Source organism: Gobio gobio, assembly GCF_949357685.1.
Source record: "Gobio gobio genome assembly, chromosome: 18".
NCBI lineage: Eukaryota > Metazoa > Chordata > Actinopteri > Cypriniformes > Gobionidae > Gobio > Gobio gobio.
The window spans coordinates 47,376,453-47,389,946 of record NC_137111.1 but is presented as its reverse complement, the minus strand read 5'-3'; the positions used below and the strand labels follow the sequence as shown (position 1 = coordinate 47,389,946).

Sequence of the window (13,494 nt, the reverse complement as noted above, 5' to 3'; positions counted from 1 at the left end):
GTGAAAGTAGTTTTATCTCATACATGCATGGATACACAAACATGCCCGTTTGTTCATGTAGCTCCTGGACGCCTACTTCACCCGCGCTCAGAAAGAGCAGAAGGAGAAGTTCCTGAAGAACCATGGGTTCTCACTGCTGGCCAATCAGCTGTACCTGCACCAGGGGTCACAGGGCCTGCTGGAGTGCTTCCTGGAGATGCTGTTCGGCCGACCGGTGGGGCTTGAGGAAGAGTGAGTGCGCAAACCATCTAGAACTGACCACATGACCACATGAGTGGTGATAGCCTGATAAGAGCGGTTTGTGGCCTCAGAAAGCATATTCGGAAATTTAGCTTGAGTATAAAATGAGCTTATGCCACTCATGCTAATGGAGGGTGAATGAGAATGTATTAGCTATACATGTTTGTTTGTTTGTTTATTTATTTATTTATTTATTTATTTATTTATTTATGAAAATGAAACATTTTATTATTATTTTTATATTATTTTAAAACTATATATTCGATTATAATATATATGATATGATATATTGGTATTAAAATAGTTTTATTACATATTATGTTCTATATTATATTAAAAATATTTTTGTGTATATATATATATATGTTGCCATTAACTAAAACATATATACAAAAATAATTTACATTTAAAGAAATAAAATAAATGTTGAATGAAATAAAAACATACTTATTGTAATTCAGTTCATTGCCATGTATTGGCTATAGATGTTTTTTTTTTACTGAAAATTAAAGTAATTTTTAATATTTTTATTAAATATTACTATAAATATATATATTATATGATATATTGTTATTGAAATCATATGTATCGTTTTTATTTATTTATTTTACTGAAAATTAAACAGTAATTTTCATTTGATTAAAAATAATATTTTAAATCTATATATTTTATTATTATTATTAACATTTTTCATTTTCATAATGTTTACATTAACTAAAAATTTAAAATTACATTTATATTAAAAGAAATACAATAAACATTAATTGAAATAAAAAAACTTACTCTAAATGGAAATTAAAAATGTTGTGACAAGTTACTGAAAAAATAAGTTTTAAGTTGCAGTACTAAAATGGATAAAATTACACTAAATAAAAATTAATAAAAACTAGGGCTGTCAAAAGATTAATCGCGATTAATCACATCCAAAATAAAAGTTTGTGTTTACATAATATATGTGTGTGTACTGTGTATAATTATTATTTATATATAAATACAAACACATTCATGTATATATTTAAGAAATATTTGCATGTATATACTGTATGTACATTTATATAATTTATATTATATAATAATATAAATATTTTATATATAAATATAATACATTTTTCTTAAATATATACATGCTTGTGTGTGTTTTTATATATAAATAATAATTAACAGAGTACACACACATATATTATGTAAACACAAACTTTTATTTTGGATGCGATTAATCGCGATTAATCTTTTGACTGCCCTAATAAAAACTAAATCATACCTATTAAAAAAAAATACCTAAAATTTAAAATATTAACTAAATTAAATAAATATCAATAAACACTATAATAGTATATTAATGATGCTAAAAATATTATAATATAATTTAGTTTTTTGTTGCAAGGAATATGTGGCAGGAAACCCGTTCAAGAAACTCCTGCATGATTTCTTAATGAAACGTTACCCTTGTCAGTAACCATTATTCCCTGTTCTCCCAGTCTGGATCTGGAGGACATGGAGAACATCTCCCCGTTTCGGAAGCGCTGTATCATCCCTGTGCTGGGTCTGCTGGAGAACTCTCTGTACGAGAACTCGCTGGTGCACAATGGCCTGTGTCTGCTGCTGCAGCTCCTCAACACCTGCCCGAAGCTGGCCGACATCCTGCTGGACCACGGCTTACTCTACGTGCTCTTCAACACACTGTCCACCCTCAACGGCCTGGAGAACGGGTAATGGCCTCAGTCAGAGTCGATGGCAGTAGCCACGTTTACATGCGCATTTCTTTGTCATTCCGATTAAAATGATTCCGATTGAAAGATTCGGTGGACTGTTTACATGAGACGTTATCTAAACCGATCTGGTGTTCACATGTGCTGACTTTCAGTAGGAATCCTTTTGTGACACAAACGCACAGTTTTTCTGCCGCCTCAGATTCGTTACGTATCGTGGATCAATAGTTCTGTGTTGGTAATTTTTATATTTATTTATTTTTCTGTGGGCGGACATGCAGTAGTTTAACCTAATTTATGTCCTATACAATGGCTATTTCAACAGCTGTGAATGATGAATGCGGAATCAAAAATGAATTCAATTCATTTATTTTGAAAAACACAAAATTAACAATAAAATGCACTCAAATTATTAATAAAAACATAGGATATACGGTGAAACATGAGTGAAGCATTCAAGACGTGCTCAGCATCATTACTAGTAGTACTAAACATATATATTTCAGATGATTAAGGAAAGATACCATAATCACAAAGGTATAAATATTAACAAACGTAATTAAAGTAGACTGTGGGTAATGTTACTTAACCAATTTGAAGCAGTTGTTGAATTTTTTTTTTATAGCTAACTTAACTAACGAGAAACGGAGAGCAGCTTGAATGTTCCCCGTTGAAATGGCAGCTCTCAGCGGCCACCAGGACTTGTACAGTTTTATAAAAGCTATTTATTATTTGTCGTAAAGTGTAAGAATCACCTCAAAAAATAAATTATTCTGTCAGGCGCAGTTGAAGCCGAGCACAAACGCTGTCAAGATGAGATGCTGTAGCCAGGCTATGTCTGTCATTATTCAAACATCATGTTCATAACATGTTACGAAATAAAAAGTTTAATACCTCAGAAAAATGAACTTAATAATTAATTTATTTGTCATTGTTAGTACAACGAGATTACATAAGTGCATCAATCGACAGTGCATTTTCATAAAGTGCCAGAGATAAACAGTAACACATGTCACAACAAAATCAGGGCAATTGTCATACAGTAGATCAAGAGTGGGGAATATGAATGAATACTGCAGCGATGCAAAGTCCAGTTCTCAGGTATTGCAATTGGTGGATAGTGTGCATAGTAAATGGGTTAAGTTAGAGGGGAGCTGTGTGCATTCAGCAGTCTGACTGCCTGGGGATAAAGACTATTAGCCATTCTGGTTAACTTTCCTCTCTTGTCAACATTAGCCTGGTGTGAGCGCGGCGCGCGCTCTTCAGTTGAGGAGGCGCGCGCTGTATATCACGTCACAGAAAGACGTGCACTCACAGTAATCGGATCAGATCGTTTACATGGTGGAATTTTTCGTTTGATCGGTTCATGAAAAGGTTTATCCCACCCCTCTCAAACCCATTACAATTTCATTCGGTTTGGCCATTTTTATTTCCGATTGAGGTGTTTATATGGAGTATTTTTATTCGGATTGGGCTTTTAAACCGATTACAGTGCTCCATGTAAACGCACCTTATGTTGGGGAAACCACTTTGAAACTGTGCCAGCATACATGAGCATATTATGCAGATAACATGATCCTCTCCAGAGTCACTTCACAAGCATTTCATTTGAGAAAACTATCGTCAGACACACACAAACTCAATGCTCTCCTCTACAACCCGCCAAAATAAAAGTTTTGGTTTAACTTGAAGAAATTATGACAGAAATGCATTACTTCTTAAAGTAGTAGTATTAATAATACAATTATCAATGCTTTCTTTTTTAAGTCATCTTTAACAGTAGATCCAGAAGAGAAAAAAAGTATAATTTTGTAGGACCTTATTATTCATTATTAAATTATTATTTTTTTATGTTTTATGCATTCAATTGCATTGAGACATGCTTTTTGATTATTGAAATAACAGAACGTTAAAAAAATACATGAATTAGTTTGTTTATTTCTAAAAATGAATTATTAAAAATATTCTAAAACTATATATTATATTCTAATATATGTGTGTGTGTGTGTGTGTGTGTGTGTGTGTGTGTGTGTGTGTGTGTGTGTGTGTGTGTGTGTGTGTGTGTGTGTGTGTGTGTGTGTGTGTGTGTGTGTGTGTGTGTGTGTGTGTGTGTGTGTGTGTGTGTGTGTGTGTGTGTGTGTGTGTGTGTGTGTGTGTGTGTGTGTGTGTGTGTGTGTGTGTGTGTGTGTGTGTGTGTGTGTATTAGAATATAGTATATAGTTTTATAAAAATATTTTAATAAAAGATGTTTCATTTTGATAAGTTGTTATTAAAATCGTGATATATATATATATATATATATATATATATATATATATATATATATATATATATATATTAGGGGTGTAACGGTTCGCGTATTCGTACCGAACGGTTCACGGGGTGAGTTCCAAATGGAATCAGTATTCCCTATTTGATCATCCCTATGTGAGCAGGACACACGTGTACCGTATGTAGCAGTTTGGAATGCACTTGGCAAAGGGAGCGGCGTAAATTCCTCATTATCTTCAGCTGGGATGTTCCGGTGACAATGCAGCACAGTGTCCGTCAGCAGATCAGGGTTGCCAGATATTCACAACAAAACCCGCCCAATCGCTACTCAAAACTAGCCCAAAACAAGCCCAGTCTCATTTCAGTGGGGTTTTTTTGGTAAAAATCTCTTATGGGGGGTAAAATATATGTCTTTTTGGCAGGGTTTCCTGCTGAAATACGCATTCCCGGTGCTAAATATCACACAATTGGGGTCGCTTCAACCTGCGGACATGTATGAACTTGGCAACACTGCAGCAGATGTCGCAGTTTTATCTGCATCATTTTCTTTTTTTTAGCCTAACTGTTGCAAATAAAAATAAACATTTTTTATTTTAAAATGTTTATAAAAATATGCTTTGTAATACTGTATATAAAAAGTAATATAACTCTTAAAAATATGAATTGTATATTTATTTATGCTGGCGCTGCATTGTCACGGGAACATCCCAGCTGAAGATAATGAGGAAATTACGCCGCTCCCTTTGCCAAGTGCATTCCAAACTGCTACATACGGCACACGCGTGTCCTGCTCACATAGGGATGATCAAATAGGGAATACTGATTCCATTTGGAACTCACCCCGTGAACCGTTCGGTACGAATATGCGAACCGTTACACCCCTAATATATATATATATATATATATATATATATATATATATAAAAAATATGTCTGTTGTCAATAAATATATATATTTTTCAATAATTTGCATAAATAAATCAAATAAATGTTGATTTGAAATAAAGAAATGAACATGCTTTTTGATTATTAAAATAACAGAACAGAAAACCAAATATAGGCAAAATAAATAGGGCCCAAAAAAAAACTTAAATCAAACATTTTGTAGGGCTTTATTACTGAAAAAATTGTAATACATTATTAATTTGGTAATGTTGTATGCATTGAGGCATGCTTTTTGATTATTAAAATAACAGAACAACATAAAAAAATACATGAATTAGTTTGTTTATTTCTAAAAATGAAACATTATTATATGAAAAATATTATAAAACTATATTATATTCTAATGTGTGTGTGTGTGTGTGTGTGTATATATATATATATATATATATATATATATATATATATATATATATATATATATATATATATATATATATATATATATATATATATATATATATATATATATATATATATAATTAGAATATAATATATAGTTTTATAATAATATTTTTAATAAAATGTTTCATTTTGATATATTGTTATTAAAATTGTTATATATATAATTTTCATATATATTATATGTTGTCAAATAAATATTTTTTTTAATAGTTTACATAAATAAAGCAAATAAATGTTGATTTGAAATAAAGAAATAAACTTAAATAAAACATTTTGTAGGGCATTATTACTGAATTTTTTTAAATATATTATTAATTTGTAAATGTTGTATGCATTCAGACATGCTTTTTGATTATTAAAATAACAGAACAGAAAACCAAATATAGGCAAAATAAATAGGGCACTAAAAATAAACTTTTTGTTAAACTTTTAATAAAGTTTCATGAATTAGGCATGCTTTTTGATGACTTATATTTAATTTAACCATTAAAACGGAATCCCCCAAAAATGTAATGTACTTTTCTAATATTAAAGTGAACTCTTTCTTGTGTGTAGGATTCCTCCGAATGACTACAAGCTGGTTGTGTGTGACATTCAGCAGCTGCTGGTGGCCGTCACCATCCACTCCTGCAGCTCCTCGGGCTCTCAGTACTTCCGCATCATTGAAGACCTGATCACCCTGTTGGGCTACATGCAAACCAGCAAAGTCCGCCGCACACAGGGTAAAGAAAACAAGCCCTTTTGTATGACAGAGATGCGGTATGGGACATGTCGCTCGAATGTGATAGGAAGTATTCTGTTGTAATGTGGTCTTTCAGAAATGGCCCTGGCCCTGCAGTTCCGCGTGATCCAGGCAGCCATTGACTTCATCAAGACCACGGCCAATCAGGACCCTCTGAAGTCCAGCAGCTACGTGCATGTCCCCACCTCGCCACATCACGCTCTACAGCAGAAACGCAAAAGCATCGCAGGTGAGACGCTTTACAGGTGGAAGGGTTTGGTGTGTTTTTGGGATGCACCGAAATTAAAATTCTGTGCTGAGACTGAAAATTCAGGATGCACTTGACCGAAAACTGAAAATAAATTAGTAATCAATTAATTATTCAAACTTATTTAACAATCAACACATCACCGCGGACTTCACCTTCTCCTCACATTTTCTGTCCAATCAAATGCACTCTAGAATCTGAAGCGTCCCGCCCCCTAAATAGATGCTGAAGCTGCGGCTGAAATCAGTCACTTGCAGTGATGTTGTGAATTGCAATCCCTTTCGAAGCACATAGAGAAGCTACGGTGGCTGACACAGGACAAAGATGTCGTCGTCTGAGACAGCAGAGAGTAGCTAGCGCTCTGTAGAGAAGTTTGTCCCTTTAGGGCTACTGTAGAAACATGGGCGGCGACTTCACTGTAAGGGACCCGCGGTGTGTGTAGATAGAAACGGCTCATTCGAAGGTAATAAAAACGGCTCATTATGTAAGGTCTTTATACACCACTTAAAACATAATTATGGATATTATATTGCATTTCTGTCAATAGATCCTCATAAATATTACACACTGCACCTTTAAGTGAAGTTTTGTTTGTGTTACGAAACCATATCATTCGATGAATTAATATTATCAGTCCAGATCTAGTGTCCACACAGCTGATATGTTTATCTGTTGTTTAACAATAAACATAAAACCCAATTTCCGGCAGCCGAAAAGTTGGTGCATCCCTAGTATTTTTCATGTTCATGTGATTGTTTGCGTTCGCATTTAAAGGGATAGTTTACCTAAAAATTTTTACTTTTTTTGTCATTGTTTACTCTCACTCAGTTGTTAATGGTTATTTTAGTATTATTAATAAACTGTTTTTATATTTTCCATTTTAATTTCAAAGTTTTATTAATCTAGTTATGTTTTTTTGGCATTTAAAAAATTCTATATATTATATATGTATAAATATATATATTATGATGTGTTTTTATTCATTTTATTTAAATTTTAGTTATTTTAGTTCATCAATTTAAACTTGGCAAGTAGCTGAAATAAAATGTTAAAGGATTAGTTCACCCAAAAATGAAAATTCTGTCATTAATTACTTCCCCTCATGTCGTTGGACACCCGTCAGACCTCCGTTCATCTTCAGACACAAATGAAGATATTTTAGTGTAAATCTGATGCTGAGAAAGGCCTCCATTGGCTCAATGGCACTTTACACTCTCAAGACCCTTAAAAGGCACTAAAGACGTCGTTACAAAGTCCATCTCACTACAGTGGTTCTACAATAACTTTATGAAGCGACGAGAATAGTTTTTGTGCGCAAAAAAAACCTAAATAACGACTTATATAGTGATGACGATTTCAAAACACGGCATCATGAAGCTTCGAAGCGTTATGAATCAGTGAGTCGATTCAGCAGTTTGAATCGCCAAATTTCAGCAGTTCGGCGGTTTATCACGCGATCCGAATCACGATTCGACTCACTGATTCATAACGCTTCGAAGCTTCATGATCCCGTGTTTTGAAATCGTCATCACTATATAAGTCGTTATTTAGGGTTTTTTTGCGCACAAAAACTATTGTCGCCAATTCATAAAGTTATTGTAGAACCACTGTAGTGAGATGGACTTTGTAACGACGTCTTTAGTGTCTTTTAAGGGTCTTGAGAGTGAACCGTGCATTGAGCCAATGGAGGCCTTTCAGAGCCATCAGATTTACACTAAAATATCTTCATTTGTGTCTGAAGATGAACGGAGGTCTGACGGGTGTCGAATGACATGAGGGTGAGTAATTAATGACAGAATTTTCATTTTTGGGTGAACTAACCCCTTTAACTTTTTTTATATTTGACCTTATTTTAGTTAAGTAATGTATGTTTTTTAATGATAATAACCCTCAAATTTTTTTTAATCTTGTCAAATATCCATACGGTTGTTTTTAGGTGAACTGTTCCTTTAAGTTCCATATCCATTTGTCTTTTGTGTTTCATCTCCATTCATCTTGTTTTAACCATCAGCCCTGGATGTCACGCTTGATTGTTCATGTGTTTTTGTTGTATTATCACCTCCCCTCACACTCCCAAGGTTCAATGGGGCTGAAAGACTCCATAATTCCCCGTATTCCCCGGCAGCACTACTGCTCGTACGGCCTGATTCCTCTACCCTCCCCGTTCAGCTTCCTGTCCCAGGATTCCCCCCTCCCTTCCCCTACCGGAGCAAACTCCTACATGTTCCCCTCAGACGCAGGTAGCCATCGACCCCATTTGCACAAATGGGCGACAGCATCCTGGCTCTCTCAGGGATGTTGGCCGTGTGCAATGAACTGATTAAAGCTTGTCTGCCCAGTATCCCGAACTACTGGTGCCTGTGTGTGCGTTAACACGAATGAACCAAGACTAAATAAACAGTCAAGAGTCAGAGTTACACCAGACTTTCTCTGCCACTCTGTCTGTTTATCGTTCTCATTCTCTCTCATTTACACCTGCCATTAACATGGACGCATTAAATTGATGTTTTCAACATTGATTATAATCATAAATGTGTCGAGCATCAAATCCTCATATCAGAATGATTAGTGAAGGATCATGTGACACTGATGATAAATTTAGCTTTGATCACAGGAATAAATTATATTTTACTAAATATTCACATATAAAACGGATGATTTACACTGGAGTAATATTTCACAATTTAAACTGGACTTTCTAAACTAATGCACTCTGATGAATCCTAACTCATATAATATATATAGCTATTGAAACAAAACAAGTTGTAAACTTCTCTAGCTAGAGTGCATGTTACATGTCGGGTGTAAATGACAACCTGCCTCGTCTAACCACTTAGCATCAATCCAGGTTGTTTTTAAAACCTGCATCTGTCTGTCTGTCTGTCTGTCTGTGTGTTTATGAGGTGGTTAGAGACTGATATGAAAGGGTTAGTTCACCCAAAAATGTAAATTCAGTCATTATTACTCACCCTCATGTAGTTCCAATCCAAACCCGTAAGACCTTCATCATCTTCAGACACAAATGAAGATATTTTTGATAAAATCTGAGAGCTCTCTGTCCCTCCATAGACAGCAGTTTAATTAACACTTTCAAAGCCCAGACAGGAAATAAAGACATTGTTAAAATAGTCCATGTGACTCCAGTGGTTCAACCTTAATGTTATGAAGTGATGAGAATACTTTTTGTGCGCAAAAACAAAAATAACAACTTTATTCAATCTCTTCTAGCCTGTGTCAGACTCTTACACTGTCTAGGGCTGGGTATTGACATACATTTCACAATTCGATTCGATTTCGATTCACAAGCTTGCAATTCAATTTCAATTATTTTGTATATATATCAGGTACAATACATGGCACATTTTCTCAAGGAAAACAAATGTCAGTCGTGGTCTACTATAATGTTGAAGGTAATACATTTACCAAATTATATACAAACACTTAAATAACACTCATTTTTACACTAAATAGCACTTTTTTTATAATAATAAAGTTATAATATTAACTTTACAATAGGGCTGCACAATTAATCGAATTTGTAATCGTGATTACAATTACGGATTGAACAATTATGTAATCGTTCAACAATCGCAATTACAACAAAAAAGTCCACTTATATTATTCTGTGTACTTAATATGTGTTTGTTTTTTTCTACAGGTAATCTTAAGTTTTTTCCCCATTGTTTTTATTTTTATTTTTAGTATAACATTATAATACCATGCATATTTTTACTTTTTTTTATTTAAAGAAACCAAACCAATGTATATTTGAATTTTGAGGCTTAATGCTATAGAATAATCGTAATTAATAATCGCAATTACAATTTCAAGGGAATAATCGACAATTATCATTTTTGTCATAATCGTGCAGCCCTACTTTACAATCTCATAATCATATTTCTACTCCAATTCGTTTTTTTTTATATAAACTAGGGCTGTCAAAAGATTAATCGCGATTAATCACATCCAAAATAAAAGTTTGTGTTTACATAATATATGTGTCTGTACTCTGTTAATTATTATTTATATATAAATACACACACAAGCATGTATATATTTAAGAAAAAAAATTTTTTTATATATAAAACATTTATATTTATATATATTATAGATTATATAAATATATATACAGTATATACATGCAAATATTTCTTAAATATATACATGAATGTGTGTGTATTTATATATAAATAATAATTAACAGAATACACACACATATATTATGTAAACACAAACTTTTATTTTGGATGCGATTAATCGCGATTAATCTTTTGACAGCCCTAATATAAAAATTTAAATGGTGGCTGTCATAAAAACTTGCCAGATTTATTCATACATGCATTAATTATTGAAAAACATTAAAAAATATATATATATATATATAATGAATATGTAATATGGTGCATATATATATCTCTAGGGTTAATTTTTCTAGCTGACTAATGAGTTTATGGACACTGGATATTCACTGAATATGGTATTTATGTTTTTGATTTGAAATCTGAGAAGTTTCATATCAATAGTAACAAAGCACAAAGATGATTGCGATTTATTGGATGGGAGGATTGAAAACAGGATGACTAATTGATTCTTGGGATTTAAGAATCGATATCGGTTCGTAAAAATGAGAATCGATTAAAATCGAGAAATCAATATTTTTTTACGCAGCCCTAGTATTGACGCTGTAAATACAGTGCAGCACTAGTCTCGTAGCTTCATAACATTGAGGTTGAAGTCACATGGACTATTTTAACGATGTCTTTACTTCCTGTCTGAGCTTTGAAAGTGTTATTTAAACTACTGCACTCAGATTTCATCAGAAATCTCTTCATTTGTGTCCTGAAGATGCTGAAGGTCTTACGGGATTGGAACGACATGAGAGCGAGTTATAATGACTGAATTTACATTTTTGGGTGAACGAACCCTTTAACACCCTCTACTCGTCACACACAGTTTCCTTTGTTCAAACATGCATGTTTTGATCAGGTCGGAGGCGGTTCACGCTGGCCCAGTCGGACTCGCTGCTGACGCGGATGCGCTCCGTGGCCAGTGATGAACTTACCCAGATGATGCAGCGCAGGATGAGTCAAGAAAACCCCATCAGAGCCAGCGAGACGGAGCTGGTCCAGCGACTGCAGAGACTCGTGGTTCTGGCCGTGAACAGACTCATCTATCAAGGTACACTCGACAAACATCTGCTCGATGCTGCCGCCTTTGATGCCATGTAGATCACACTTTAGTTTAGGGTCCAATTCTCACTGATAGCTGACTTTTGCCTCAATAAATTCCTAATTACTGCTTATTGATAGTTAGTAAAGTTGTTAAGTTTAGGTATTGGACAGGGTTAAAGGGATAGTTCACCCAAAAATGAAAATCATATCATTTACTCACCCTCAAGTTGCTCCAAACCTGTAGGAGTTTCTTTGTTCTGCTGAACACAAAAGAAGATATTTAGAAGAATGTTTGTAACAAAGCAGATAGAGCAACTATTGACTACCATAGTATTTCTTTTCCTACTATGGTAGTCAATAGTTGCTCTCTCTGCTTGGTAACAAACATTCTTCTAAATGTCTTCTTTTGTGTTCAGCAGAACAAAGAAACTCATACAGGTTTGGAACAACTTGAGGGTGAGTAAATGATGACAGAATTTTCATTTTTGGGTGAACTATCCCTTTAAGGGATGTAGAATATGGTCACGCAGAATAAGGCTGCTTTATACAGCCAATATCATAGTAATATGCATGATAAGTTCATAGTGAGAAGAATTGAATAATTATAATCATAATCAACACTCAAATCACACACTGTGTGCAAACATGTAAACTTCACATGAGGCAGTTTTTGCAATTCGTTGTTGAAATATAATAATTTATACACAGTGTCTGTCATTTTCATAAACACATCAGTAACAGGTTCAGTAGGATATGATGAATATAACGGCTAATATAGGTCATATATTCAGTGAAAGAGTTGATTTCTCTAGTGAACTCACAGCTGTAGACACTGAATGACTTCTGAGAATTTTCATTTTTGGGTGAACTATCCCTTTAAGGGATGTAGAATATGGTCACGCAGAATAAGGCTGCTTTATACAGCCAATATCCTAGTAATATGCATGCTAAGTTCATAGTGAGAATTGGACCCTAAAATAAAGTGTTACTGCGATTTACATGGTTCTGAATGCTACTTCAAATAATACTTTTTTTTGTTAGTGATGACAAGAAACAGTCCATGTTTGCTGAATAAATTCGACAGTTTATCATTACTCTCCAGACATCAACCATGATTTCTTTGACCTCCTGAACTTTCCCGAGTCTCCTGATCACTCCGTGTCCATGCCGTTATCTGGCGAACAGACGTCTGAGGAGAACGGCTCCACCCCTTCCACCCCACTCCCGCCGGGCAACACCAAGAGCTTCAGCAAAGACATTCTCAAACTCATGATGGAGGGCATAAAGATCAGCTTGGTAATCACTCACAGTAGACGTCAGGGTTTCTTAGAGTCAACATGAAATCAAACTACCCTTTTTTTGTTTAGTACTAGTTATATTTTTTGGTATTCAGTGCACATTGGCTACGTTTACATTAGGGGTGTAACAGTACACAAAACTATAGGGAGCCCTTACTTCACATTACTGTAATATTAAAGGACAGAGCCCAAACTATTAGCCTAAACTCAGCTGCTCTTCATGTTTAGATATAATAATCATCACTCAAATCACACATGTAAACTTCACATAAGGCAGTTTTTGCATTAATTTCTAAATCTAATTATAAAATTATGTTTTTACTCCAATTCGTTGTTGAAATATAATCATTTATACACAGTGTGTGTCATTTTCATAAACACACATTAAAGGGTTAGTTCACCCAAAAATGAAAATTCTGTCATGAATTACTTACCCTCATGTCGTTGGACACCCGTCAGACCTCCGTTC

At 34.1% G+C, this 13,494-nt stretch overlaps 1 protein-coding gene across 4 annotated transcripts in view; it reads left to right on the top strand.

Annotated features, from left to right (window-relative positions):
• Positions 1-13,494, top strand: part of lyst (lysosomal trafficking regulator) — a 214,279-nt gene that overhangs the window by 150,348 nt on the left and 50,437 nt on the right. For 2 of the 4 annotated variants that reach the window (XM_079843608.1, XM_079843607.1), the window contains exons 26-32: positions 62-231; positions 1,719-1,949; positions 6,123-6,289; positions 6,386-6,538; positions 8,635-8,796; positions 11,543-11,734; positions 12,830-13,023. In XM_079843608.1, coding sequence (XP_079699734.1) covers positions 62-231; positions 1,719-1,949; positions 6,123-6,289; positions 6,386-6,538; positions 8,635-8,796; positions 11,543-11,734; positions 12,830-13,023 — 1,269 coding nt within the window. The remainder of the gene's footprint in view (positions 1-61; positions 232-1,718; positions 1,950-6,122; positions 6,290-6,385; positions 6,539-8,634; positions 8,797-11,542; positions 11,735-12,829; positions 13,024-13,494) is intronic. The other 2 variants (XM_079843610.1, XM_079843609.1) reach the window with 1 other exon arrangement.